We start from the raw sequence: 14,357 nt of genomic DNA on the forward strand, positions 1-14,357 counted from the left end.
AAATCTTCGCAAACTTCTAGGAAGTACAGACACTTCTATGCTTTCTTCATAATTGTACTAACAAATCCACTGAAATGCTAACATCAAGAAATTTAAAGTTTTTGACCCTCTCCAGCTTTGATCCCTTGATGAGGACTGGCTTATGGACCTCCGGTTTCCTCCTTCAACAATCAGCTCCCGGGGCTTGCTGATATTGAGTGACAGGTTGTTGTTGTGGCTCCACTCAGCCAGATTTTCAATCTCACTCCTATATACGGATTCAATACCACCTCTGATTTGGCCTATGACAGTCATGTCTTCAGCAACTTGGCATTGGAGCTGTGCTTAGCCTCGGTCATAACTGTAAAGTATGTAGGGCAGGGGGATAAGCACAATGACTTGTGGTGCACCTATGCTGATGGAGATCATGGAGGAGATGTTGCTGCCACTCCAAACTGACTGGGTCTGCAAGCAAGGAAATCAAGGATCCAATTGCACAAGGAGGTATTGCGGCCAAGGTTTTGAAGCTTAAGATTAGTTTTTTTTTTAGGGTATGATAGTGTTGAATGCCAAACTGTAGTTGATAAAGATTCATACATCAGGACGCTCTTTGTTGTCCAGATGTTCCAGGGTTGAGTGAAGAGTCAATGAAATGGCATCTGCTGTGCCCCTGAGTGGATCCAAGTTGCTTCTCAGGAAGGAGTTGAAACGTTTCATCACCATCCTCTCAAAGCACTTCACAATGGATGCAAGTGCTACTAGACAATAAGTCATTGAGGCAGATTAGTACATTAAGTGAAAAAGGTTAAATCAGAATATGATTGAGGTATAGAAAATTACAAATGATATGAAGGGAGGATTCCTGCAGTCCACCCGATCAGATAAAGATAAAATTAAACAGCATAGATTTAGGGCAAGGAGCAAGAGATTTGGAAGATATCTGAAGGAGAGTTGTTACCCCACCCTGATTGTGGTGAGTACCTGGAATATACTGCCCAAGACAGTGATGGAAATATTCTTACTGACAGAATTTAAAAAGTGCTAGATGAGGACATGAATCACCGAGGATACAGAAATTGGGTTCATCATGTCCGTACTGAATATTAGGGACCGATTCATTTTAGTTATTTCTTCTACCGCAAAGGTTTGTTTCCATGTTGCATGGCTCCCCAATTCTTATGCCATTCTTGAAAAAATGCTGGAGGCACTCAGCATGACAGACAGCATCCACAGAAAACTAGTTAAGATTCCAAATCAATAACCAATCTATTTTGATGAAAGAATTTTAAAGGCAATGAAATTACACTAAACTTGTACTAATAACAGTCCTGGCTGCTGCATTATAACAAATCTCGCTTGGACTCTATGTTTGATTTCTATAATTTACAGTCCACTTTGTTTGGTCTTCCCAATGTGGAAACTATCTTTCTACATCTACTGGCAACACATTTTTTCACAACCTCAAGATGTTGAGTCTTTCCTGATAAACATTATATCATAATCAAGGGGAAGAAGATGGTAAAATAGGCTATGTGCGGGGGGGGGGGGGGAACGACACAAGAGGGAGAAGGAAGAACAAATACAGAACAGGAGCCAGCCGGAACACATCAACACATCAGCATTTTTGAAACCATTTTAAATCGGGCATTATCAGTTTACGAATGAATAAAGCAGACAAAGAACTTGCTGTCCTTTGAACAGGCACGTAACAAGCTAGGGTCTGCAAGGATAATCAAGGCCAACTTTGCGCACTCTTGTCAGTCATATTTCAGTTGATTAAATACTTAGTAGAAGCTCAGTGTGGTTGTAGCACTTGAAGCAAGCAAAGCATCCATTCCCGTAAAGTAACTTAAAACTGCGGCTGGAGGCTGATGATTTATGTTGTTCTATTTGCATTTTGTGTGCAATGAACTTCTACCACTATGATGGATCAATAAATCTCAATTCTATCCTGTTACAAAACATTCTTGTGGGGTACCTAGAACCAATTTGGTTTCTATTTCTATCCCCACATCACACAATTCCCTTTGCTCCCACCATCTGCCATTCTCCAAAATCTCTCCCTCTTCTGATTTACAACTCTCACTTATCTCAACTTCAGTCTAAAGTGGCCAAACGTTTATCCTATGACTTGATTATCAGTAAGATTGAAAGTGTGCAGAAAGAAATTTACAAGGATGTTGTCAAGACTTTAGGACTTGTAGGGAAAGGTTGAACAGGTTAAAACTTCATTTCCTGGAGCATATGAGAATGAGGAGAGAATTGATAGAGGTATGTAAAATTATGAGGGGTATAGATAGGGAAAAAGCCTACTTGCATTTACCACCAAGGCTGGGTGAGACTAGAACTAGAGGTCATGTGAACTTCTTAGTGAGAGTGTGGAATGAGCGGCCAGTGAAAGTGGTGGACATAGGTTTGATTTCAACATTTTAGAGAAACTTGTATAAGTACGTAAATGGTTCGAGAGCTATGAAGGCCTATGGTCTGGGTGTAGGTCAATGGGACTAGGCAGAATAACATTTCAGCATGGACTAGATAGGTCGAAGGGCCTGTTTCTGTGCTGTAGTGTTCTGTGACTCTTCTACATAGGGAAACAGACTATCAGAATCTAAAGTAGGAAGCCCTTAAAAAAAAATTTTAAAAAAAGCTGCAGACTTTAGTAATCTGAAATGCAATCAAAAGGTGTGGAAAATACTTCTCCAGAATAGAAAGAAAGAAAGAAACAAGTTATCATTTCAGCTTTTTTTTTGTCAGTGGTGGCAATCCTTGCATCTTGCCAATCTCAAAGAACCAAAACACTCTTTGCACTATTGCAAAGTATTTTCCTAGCATGTGTGTAATGGAATGCAGTATAGCTATGCATATCCTTTTTAATATTCAAAACAGATCAGCCGTGCTTCAAATTCAAGAGCAGTAAACAACATCACAAATGATACCAATATTGGTTTATTATCAAAACTGAGTAATAAAGGGACCAAGTTAACACTGCAGGACTATTCACCAATAAATGCAATATGGAATTATTCTATGATTACTGTACATTTTAGATTGAGAGATAGAATAAATAACTTCCATTTGTACAGTGTCTTAAACACCCTCAGAAGACCCAAGAGCATTTTACAAGCAATTAATTGCTAAACTGCAGTTATCTTTTATTTCAAATTTGGATTATTGTTTGTACCAGAGAGAGCAAGTAGTGTATTTAAAAACTGAAATGCTATTTACTATCCTAACCAGTACTAAGTTCCCTTCATGCATCATCCACATTAGCTCCCAGTTAAATAACCAACCACTCCTTTGCACATTAATGATTCTGATAAAGTGGCATCAGGACTTCTTAAGTATTCCTCTGGGAAGGTCATATGCCTTGACATCTGTACATGTGGCTCAGTTAATTTTCAGAATCAAAATTAGGTTCATTATGATTTCATGTAGTGAAATTTGTTTTATGGCAGCAGTATGATGAAAGACATTAAAACATTTAATAATATCCTTGGAATGTTTTACAATGTTAAAGACACTATACAAATGCCAGTTACTGAGAAAAATTGTGTAAACTTTGTACCATTCAGCACTTGATAATGCAACACAGCAATACACTGCAATCTAAGCCTTTACTCGACAGATGGACAGGTGCATTCAGAACAGTTTAATTCATCTGCACTACTTATGTTTGATTCCTTGAGCCAAAGCCTTCAGATTCACAGGGGAGCCCCAGAGAGTACCAAATATAATCTTCTCATTTCTCAGCGATTCTTCTTGTGACAGTTCCCTCCCTGAAGCTACAACGTTTTTAATGGCTCTAACAACTTGTGAAGATCCCTTGACGTACTCATTCAGCCAACTATGAGCCTCCTTAAGGGAATTCTCCTCATCTGGGGATTCTAAAATTTCATCAACCAACCCAATGCTCTGTGCCGTTTCAGGATCTACATGCTGGGCACTGCTCAACAGTTTCAGAGCGTTCCGATATCCAATCAGTTTAATCAGCCTAGTAGCTCCGCCCCATCCTGGCACCAATCCCATGAGCTTGTGAACAAAGCGGATCTCACTTCCTGGAGTCATGAGTCTGTTAAAACACAACAAGCAAATGTAAACATGAGTCAATCAGCTCATAGCAGAGCACTGGTGCACACCTCTGCCGGTTACAAAGAGCATAAAGCACAAAAGGAACATTTAATTCTAGTTTTGATTTTCGGAGCCATCTTCTCACTAAAGAGAATAACAAAACTTCTCTGTATGGAACAGAGCTGTAAGCCATACACCACTGGTGAAAGAACAAACATAATAAACTACTCATTTAGCAGAAGTATCATTTTTAAGAAAGCTAATCCACCCCTCATGACAGTGCTGGCAAATGATTTTGTGCATCAGTGATGCATGATCATCATTATACGCCATGTCATATGACGCGGCGATCATAGTCCCATGACCATGACTGTTCTTGGCTAATTTTTCTACAGAAGTGGTTTGCCATTGCCTTCTTCTGGGAAGTGTCTTTACAAGACGGGTTACCCCAGGCATCATCAACTCTCTTCAGAGATGGTCTGCCTGGCGCAAGTCGTTGCATAACCAGGACTTGTGATATGCACCACCTGCTCCAGAGTCTTCACATGACCCTGATCGGGAGGACAAGCAGGTGCTACACCTTGTCCAAGGGTGACCTGCAGGCTAGCACAGGGAAGAAATGCCTTCCACCTCCTTTAGCAGAGACTTATCTCCACCCTGTGTAATACAACAAGGAGCAGATAAGGTGATGCCGATTTAAAAGTAAATATTAGCTGCAGTACTGGGAACAACTTTCCTGCTCTTTGAAATAATGGATGAAATTCAGGACCCAAGTCCTTAGTTTCAGGATGCATCTGAAAGACAGTGCAACATTCTCCTAGTACCACATCAGAGCCCCAGCTTTTATGCTGAAGTCTTTGGCTTCATCCCACAATTTCCTGACTGAAATCTGTAAATGCCATGCACTTAGCCACAGCTGTAAGCAGAGATGAATCTGGGGCACGAGTTTTTTTTCTGGAAAAAAGCAATTGATCGCATTCACTCTCTCTCTCTGAAATAGATATACACACACACACACACACACACACCAATGAATTCCAGATTCACCGCAATCTGCCCAAAGAAATCCACCAAGTTTTTGTTCCTTCTACCTGTGGCTGCACCCTCTGGTTCTAGGATCTCCCACTAGTAGAAATATCCTCTTCCATATACTCAACCTGGGCCTTTCAATATTTGGTAGTTTTCAATTAGATCGCCTTTCATTCTTCTGAACTCCAGTGAGTACAGGTTGAGAGCCATCAAATGCTCCTCATACATTCATTCTTTCATTCCCTGGATTGTTCTTGCAAACCTGTTCTGGACCCTCTCCAATGTTAGCACGTCGTTTCTTCCATGCAAGATCCAAAAAGTTAATTTTAATCATAAAAAAATATAAAATTAAATAACAATAACACATACGTTTTTCCAAACTGCTAGACAATCAACAATAGTCACATTCAACTCTCTCTGAAGTTTGGAAGGCTGGTTTCCATATCTGCACTGAGCTATTAAGATATATCTCAATTATGATTGTGCAGTTTTTTTTTACAATGTTAGTGAGCGAGTCCTGCATGCAATTTAATGTGGATAAATGTGAAGTTATCCACTTTGGTGGCAAAAATAGGAAAACAGATTATTATCTGAATGGTGGCCGATTAGGAAAAGGGGAGGTGCAACGAGACCTGGGTGTCATTATACACCAGTCATTGAAAGTGGGCATGCAGGTACAGCAGGCGGTGAAAAAGGCGAACGGTATGCTGGCATTTATAGCGAGAGGATTCGAGTACAGGAGCAGGGAGGTACTACTGCGGTTGTACAAGGCCTTGGTGAGACCACACCTGGAGTATTGTGTGCAGTTTTGGTCCCCTAATCTGAGGAAAGACATCTTTGCCATAGAGGGAGTACAAAGAAGGTTCACCAGATTGATTCCTGGGATGGCAGGTCTTTCATATGAAGAAAGACTGGATGAACTGGGCTTGTACTCGTTGGAATTTAGAAGATTGAGGGGGGATCTGATTGAAACGTATAAGATCCTAAAGGATTGGACAGGCTAGATGCGGGAAGATTGTTCCCGATGTTGGGGAGGTCTAGAACGAGGGGTCACAGTTTGAGGATAGAGGGGAAGCCTTTTAGGACCGAGGTTAGGAAAAACTTCTTCACACAGAGAGTGGTGAATCTGTGGAATTCTCTGCCACAGCAAACTGTTGAGGCCAGTTCATTAGCTATGTTTAAAAGGAAGTTAGATATGGCCCTTGTGGCTACAGGGGTCAGGGGGTATGGAGGGAAGGCTGGGTTCTGAGTTGGATGATCAGCCATGATCATAATAAATGGCGGTGCAGGCTCGAAGGGCCGAATGGCCTACTCCTGCACCTATTTTCTATGTTTCTATGTTTACAATGTTTTATTGCAATTTTAGTGTCAAAATTCATGATTTACTTCTAAGCAAAGTCTTTTCCAGCTGCAATGACTTCAATGGAAGATCAATTTTGCTTTTCATTAACTGAATTTACTTAACCGTGCTGCAAGCATAACCAAATTCACCGCTACATTTACCTTGCTACAAACAAATAAGACTTTTATATAATAAACTACTCACTATTTTGCATGCACAACTGTCCACCCTACTGCTGAGCCTTTTTACTGACTGGTGATAAACACTGAAATTTTACAAACCAGTGAACATTTTCACTGGTCAGTTTTTATCTTCTCCTCAGAAACATAGAAAACCTACAGCACAATACAGGCCCTTCGGCCCACAATGCTGTGCCGAACACCTACTTCCTTTAGAAACTACCCAAGGTTACCCATACCCCTCTATTTTTCTAAGCTCCATGTACCTATCCAGGAATCTCTTAAAAGACCCTATCATTTCTGCCTCCACCACCACTGCCAGCAGCCCATTCCATGCACTCACCACTCTCAGCTTTAAAAAAAATTACCCCTGACATTTCCTCTGTACCTACTTCCAAGCACCTTAAAACTGTGCCCTCTTGTGTTATCCTTGCCACCAAAAAACAAAACTATCTGGATAACCTAAAACTAGAAAAAGAAAATGTTTTAAATTGATATTTACACAAATTTTATTGTTATGGATTTCCCATCCAATTCCACCCAATATTCATCAAAGTTGCTGGTGAACGCAGCAGGCCAGGCAGCATCTCTAGGAAGAGGTACAGTCGACTGTACCTCTTCCTAGAGATGCTGCCTGGCCTGCTGTGTTCACGAGCAACTTTGATGTGTGTTGCTTGAATTTCCAGCATCTGCAGAATTCCTGTTGTCCACCCAATATTCATCTTTTTTGTAAAACCACAAAAATTCCCATTAACTTAATAACTGAAGGACAAAAGTTTATGATGAGTGGGGAATATCTAAAGAGCTGAGAAGCAACTTTTCAACCCCGGCCCCCAACACAGTGCAGTGGGTTAATGGTACAAGTTGGCAGAGGAAGTAATCACAGTGTTTAAAAAGGGAAAGAACATAGCTCGATTCCGTGTTGTATAACTTTATGACCTTCTAAGATACAGTTATATAACATCTTCCAGCAGCCATTAAAATACATCACAATCAATGAAGGCAACACACACAAAAATTGCTGGTGAACACAGCAGGCCAGGCAGCATTTTTTGTGTGTGTTGCTTGAATTTCCAGCAACTGCAGATTTCCTCATGTTTGCGTTTTACAATCAATGAAGGTCTTCTTTTCCTCAGTGTGATCTTTGACGTCGACCTTTAGAAAACAGTCTTGGTTTAACGTTTCATCCAGATACTGAGATCTGGGACACTGCAGCATATTCTCAGAACTGTGCTGATGACTCAGCCCAAATTTATTTCTGCTCAAATTTCAGGAGCAGGACTTGAAATGCATCCTTCTGAGTCAGGCAAAGGTTTAACTAACCAAATCAGTAACCTACACAAATAACAAGTAACTGCTGTGCAGTCATCTGCATCCAGTTCATCTTGGGTATACAGAAAGAATGGGGGATTTGCTTTATTTGTCACATGTGCATTGGAACATCGAAGCATACGGCAAAATGTGTCATTTGCATGAATAACCAACAAGTATGAATAGCTGCTGGGGCAGCCTGCAAGCGTTGCCATGCTTCTGGTACCAACTTGGTATGCCCAAAACTCACTAATCCTAATCTGCACATCTTTGGAATGCGGGAAGACAATACAAATCCCTTACAGGTGGTGCCCGGAATTGAACTCTGATCACTGGCACCTTAATAGTGCTGCACTAAGCACTATGTTATTGTCCTGCCCTCTATGTTACTGTGCCATCCTTGACCTGATGTAGTTTAGATCAACTAAACCAAAATTTAAAATACTAGATAGTTTGTGCCCAAAGTTAATACAAAAAATACTTTATTTCAGCATGCTTTCCTCTTCACCTCATCCCAAAATTTCTACCCGACTCTTCCCAAAGTACCAACAAGGTAGCGTGGCCAGAGGAGCACATACAGAAGTTGCTGACCAGGTAGGTCACAACAGAAAAGACAAAAACCATGAGGAGAGAAACATGATTTTATCCTTAACTACACTATACAACAATGATGGCGCATTGGATTCCATTCCCAAAATATAATACCAAGTACAATGTTCAATAAACAGCCTCTATTGTGGTACACACTCATCAAGATCCAATATCTACACAATAGTAAACACAAGAGATTCTGCCGATGCTGGAAATCCAGAGCAACACACACAAAATGCTGGAACTCAGCCAGTCAGGCAGCATCTATGGACATAACTAAACAGTCAATGTTTCGGGCAGAGATGCTTCATCAGGACACCAAAGAAAGGGGAAGAAGCCAGAATAAGATGGGGAGAGGGGAAGGAGTAGAAGCTAAAAGGTGATACGTGAAGCCAGGAGGGTGGAGGAAGGCAGATTAAACAAGAAGCTTGGGGACAGGTGGAAAAGACAAAAGAACTGGAGAGAAAGGAATGTGATAGGAGGGGAACATGGACCATAGGAGGAAGAACACCAGGGGAGGTGATAGGTGAGGAAAAGAGGCAAGAGTGGGCAATTGAAGAATAGGGAAGGGGGAGGAGGAAAATATTGTATATTCACTCCTCCCCACTAATCTCACTCCTGGCACTTAACCCTGCAAGAGGGAGAAGTGCTACATCTGTCCATTCACCTCCTCCCTCAACTCCATTCAGAGCCCCAAACAGTCCTTCCAGGTAAGGCAACACGTCACCTGTGAATCTGTTGGGTTTTTCTACTATATCCAGTGCTCCTAATGCTGCATCCTCTACTTTCAGACCCAGCGTAGTTCAGTCTTTGTCGTGTACCTTTCCTCAATCAACAAAAAGCAGGATTTCCCAGTGGCCAACCATTTTAATACCAATCTCCATTCCCATTCCATGGCTTCCTCTATTGCCATGATGAGGCTACTCTCAGGTTGGAGGAGCAATGCATCATATTCCTTCTGGGTGTAGTTTTCACTTCTGATGGCATGAACATCAACTTATCCATCTTATGGTAATTTCCTCCCCTCCCCCTTCCTTAGACCACAAGATACAAGAGAATTAGGCCATTCAGCCCATCGAGTCTGCTCCACCATTTCATCATGGCTGATCCAATTTTCCACCCAGCCCCAAGCTCCTGCCTGCTTCCCGTATCCCTCCATGCCCTGACCAATCAAGAATCTACCAACTTTTGCCTTAAAAGGGTAGTCATGGGAGATTTTAACATGCAGGTCAATTGGGAAAATCAAGTTTGTAATGGATCTCAAGACAGCGAGTTTGTTGGACGCCTAAGAGATAGCTTTTTAGAGCAGTTTGTCATTGAGCCTACTAGGGGATCAGCTATACTGGATTGGGTGTTATGTAATGAACCGGAGGCGATTAGGGAGCGTAAGGTAAAAGAAGCCTTAGGAACCAGTGAACACAATATGATTGTGTTCAACTTGAAATTTGATAAAGAGAAAGTAAAATCTAATTTAGCAGTATTTCAGTGGAGTAAAGGAAATTACAGTGCTGTGAGAGAGGTGTTGGCCAAAGTAATTTGGAAGGAGCTGCTGGCAGGGATGTCAACAGAGCAGCAATGGCGTGCATTTCTGGGAAGAATGAGGAAGGTGCAGGACATGAATATTCCAGAAAAATTAAGGAATACTCAAATGGTAAAACAGTACAACCGTGACTGATAAGTCAAAGCCATTATAAAAGCAAAAGAAAAGGCACACAACAAAGAAAAATTTAGTGGGAAGACAGAGGATTGGGAAGTTTTTAAAAACCTACAGACAGCAACTAGAAAAATCATTAGAAAGGGAAAAGAAGAAATATGAAAGCAAGCTAGCAAATAACATCAAAGTGGATAGTAATTTTTTTTCCAAGTTAATAATAAAAGAAATGAGAGTAGGTATAGGACCGCTAGAAAATGAGGCAGAAGACATAATAACGGGGGACAAGGAGATGGCTGATGAACTAAATAAGTATTTTGCATCAGTCTTCACTGTGGAAGACACTAGCAGTATGTCTGATGTTGTAGTATGTGAAGGAAGAGAAGTGGGTGCAGTTACTGTTACAAGAGAGAAGGTGCTCAAAAAAGCTGAAAGACCTAAAGGTACACAAGTCACCAGGACCAGATGAACTGCACCCTAGGGTTCTGAAAGAGGCAGTGTTAGAGATTGTGGTGGCATTAGGAATGACCTTTCAAATATCATTGGACTCTGGCATGATGCCAGAGGACTGGAAAATTGCAAATGTTGCTCCACAGGAAGGCAGCAGAAAGAAAATTATAGACCAGTTAGCCTGACCTCAGTGGTTGGGAGGATGTTAGAGTCAATTGTTAAGGATGAGCTATGCAGACATCCCACCCTGCAAAAACTCATTTCAGGGAGGTAGCACCATCAATTTGCAGGAGACTCCCGGAACTTCCAGGAGAGGTGGGATGTCTGTAATAGAGTAGCTCGTGAGCAGCTAGCCAGCTAGTTTAAATAATGTTAGCTATGCTAATGAATGAATGACACCTGTTAAACTCACCTCAACATGCCTTTTACAGTCTTAAACCACCATGGGCAATAGAAAAGTCACTGTTGCAAACAGCTCAGCAAGCAACACGGTCATTATTTTGACCCCTATAAGGCAGGGGTACACTTTAGTGTAGTCTGGGGTGACGTACGTTTTATATTTTCTTTTTTTGGAACACTCTGCCATGGCGCACTCTCTCTCTCTCTCTCATGGTCGCTCTCGCGTTCTCTCTTGCTTTCTCTCTCTCACTCGCTCTCAAAAAAATTGATTTCCGTGCTATTGTATATAATTTGCTGGCATCAGGGAGCCACTATTAATATGCGGGAGACTCCCGGAACTTCCGGGAGAGGTGGGATGTCTGGGTATGGAGTTCTTGGTGACACAGGACAAGATAGTACAAAGTCAACATGGTTTCCTTCAGGGCAAATCTTGCCTGAACCTGTTGGAATTCTTTGAGGTGATTGCAAGTAGGATAAATAAGGGGATACAGTGGATGTTGTATATTTGGACTTTCAGAAGGCCTTTGACAAGGTGCCACACATGCTGTTACTTATTAAGTTAAGAGCTCATGGTATTACAGGAAAGTTACTAACATGGTTAGAGCCATGACTGGTAGGAGGCAGCGACTGGGAATAAAAAGATCTTTTTCTGGTTGGCTGTCAGTGACTAGTGGTGAGGCGCAGGGGTCAGTGTTGGGACCCATTTTTTATGCTGTATACAAATGATTTAGATGATGGAATCGATGACTTTGTTGCCCAGTTTGCAGATGATATGAAGATTGGTGGAGGGGCTGGTAGTGTCAAGGAAACAGGTAGGCTGCAGAAGGATTTCGACAGATTAGGAGAATGGGGAAGGAAGTGGCAAGTGAAATACAATATTGGAAAATACACGGTCATCCACTTTGATAGTAGAAATAAATGTGCGGACTATTTTCTAAATGGGGAGAAAATCCAGGAATCTGAGATGCAGAGGAGCTTGGGAGTCCTTGTGCAGAACATACTGAAGGTTAACTTGCAGGTTGAGTCAGTGATGAGGGAGGCAAATGCCATGTTAACATTCATTTCAAGAGGTCTAGAATACAAGAGCAAGGGTGTGATGCTGAGGCTTTATAAGGCACTGGTGAGACCTCACCTTGAATATTGTGAACAGTTTTGGGCCCCTCATCTTAGAAAAGATGTGCTGGCATTGTTCAGGGTCCAGAGGAGGTTCACAAGGATGATTCCAGGAATGAAAGGGTTATTATACGAAGAACGTTTGATGGCTCTGGGTCTGTACTCGCCAGAATTCAGGATTGGGGGGATCTTACTGAAACCTTTTGAATGTTTAATGGCCTAGACAGCGTAGATGTGGAAAGGAAGTTTCCCATGATGGGAGAGTCTAGGACAAGACAGCACAGCCTCAGGATAGAAGGGCGCCCTTTCAAAACAGAGATGTGGAGGAATTTCTTTAACCAAAGGGTGGTGAATTTGTGGAATTTGTTGCTATATGCAGCTGTGAAGGCCAGGTCATTGGGTGTATTCAAGGCAGAGATTGATAGGTTCTTGATTAGACATGGCATCAAAAGTTACAGGGAGAAGGCCAAGAACTGGGGTTAAGAAGGAGAAAAAAAAAGATCAGCTATGATTGAATGGTGGAGCAGACTCAGAAACATAGAAAACCTACAGCACAGTACAGACCCTTCAGCCCACAAAGTTGTGCCAAACATGTCCTTACCATAGAAATTACTAGACTTCCCCATAGCCCTCTATTTTTCTAAGCTCCATGTACCTATCCAAAAGTCTCTAAAAATACCCTATGGTATCCACCTCCACCACCATTGTCAGCAGCCCATTCCACGCACCCACCGAGTGAAAAAAAAAACTTGCCCCTGACATCACCTCTGTACCTACTCTCCAGCACCTTAAACCTGTGTTCTCTTGTGGCAACCATTTCAGCCCTGGGAAAAAGCCTCTGACTATCCACATGATCAATGCCTCTCATCATCCATCACTCCAAGTAGAAAAGTCTGAGTTCACTCAACCTATTCTCATAAGGCATGCTCCCCAATCCAGGCAACATCCTTGTAAATCTCCTCTGCACCCTTTCTATGGTTTCCACATCCTTCCTGTAGTGAGGTGACTAGAACTGAGCACAGTACTCCAAGTGGGGTCTAACCAGGGTCCAACCAGGGTCCTATATAGCTATAACATTACCTCTCGGCTCCTAAATTTAATTCCACGATTGACGAAGGCCAATACACTGTATGCCTTCTTAGCCACAGAGTGAACCTGCACAACACGATGGGCCAGATGGCTCGATTCTGCTCCTATGTCCTATGGTCTCAATAAATACATAAATACTTGGCCTCTACGGCTGCTGTGGCAAAGATTCACCACTCTAAAGAAATACCTCATCTCCATTCTGAAAGGACACCCCTCTATTCTGAGGCTGTGTCTTCTGGACTTGAGACTCTTCCACCATAGGAAACAACATTTCCACTTCCACTCTATCAAGACCTTTCATCGTTCAATAGGGCTTCAATGAGGTCACCCCTCATTCTTCTGACATCTAGTGAATACATGCTTAGAGCTATCAAACACTCTTCATATGACAAGCCATTCAATCCTGGAATCATTTTCATGAACCTCCTTTGACCCCTCTCCAGTTTCGGCACGTCCTTTCTAAGACAAGCGGCCCAAAACTGCTCACAATACTCCAAGTGAGGCCTCACCAGCGTTTCTCCAATTTCCCACCCTGGCTCTCCTCTTACCTTTTTCTCATCACATGACCTGCTTATCACATCACCTTGGTGCCCCTTCTCTTTCTTGTTCTCTCATAGACTTTCTCCTCTCCAATCAGATTCTTTCTTCTTCAGCCCTTTAACTTTTCCACCTTCTCACTTCATCTCCCTCTGTCCCCCGCGCACCTGGCTTCACCTTATCATTCTGGTATCTGTCCCCTTCCTTTCTAGCTCTGATGAAGGGTTTCAGTCCAAAACATCGAAGGTTTATTCATTTCCATAGATGTTGCCTGACCTGCTGAGTTCCTCCAACATTTTATGTATTACTCTAGATTTCTAGAATCTGCAGAATCTCTTGTGTCTACCCAGTAGAGGTATTTTTGACCAATATCTCTCATTTAATATCCTATTCAAACCTCTTTATGATGTTATTCTTCCCAATGTTGAATTTTCTTCGACTCCTACAATCCTTAGAACCCTATACATCAAGGGATTTGAGCCCCTGTGCACACTCATTCCCTTCACCACAAAATGGACCCTAAACTGTGATGTGTTACCTTCCACAATACCAGTCATTTTGATCTGCACAAAAAGTTTGCACCATTGGTAAACAGGACGGCAACACTTTTTACAGAAGA

General features: G+C 41.9%; 1 protein-coding gene across 2 annotated transcripts in view; it reads right to left on the reverse strand.

The window, feature by feature from the left end:
• Positions 1-2,899: 2,899 nt before the first annotated feature.
• The window catches only part of echdc1 (enoyl CoA hydratase domain containing 1), a 31,000-nt gene continuing 19,542 nt past the window's right edge, over positions 2,900-14,357 (reverse strand). For both annotated transcript variants that reach the window (XM_063070635.1, XM_063070644.1), the window contains exon 6: positions 2,900-4,048. In XM_063070635.1, the coding sequence (XP_062926705.1) occupies positions 3,643-4,048 (406 nt within the window). In that variant the 3' untranslated portion in view covers positions 2,900-3,642. The remainder of the gene's footprint in view (positions 4,049-14,357) is intronic.

This window comes from Mobula hypostoma, chromosome 2 (assembly GCF_963921235.1).
Source record: "Mobula hypostoma chromosome 2, sMobHyp1.1, whole genome shotgun sequence".
Classification (NCBI taxonomy): Eukaryota; Metazoa; Chordata; class Chondrichthyes; order Myliobatiformes; family Myliobatidae; genus Mobula; species Mobula hypostoma.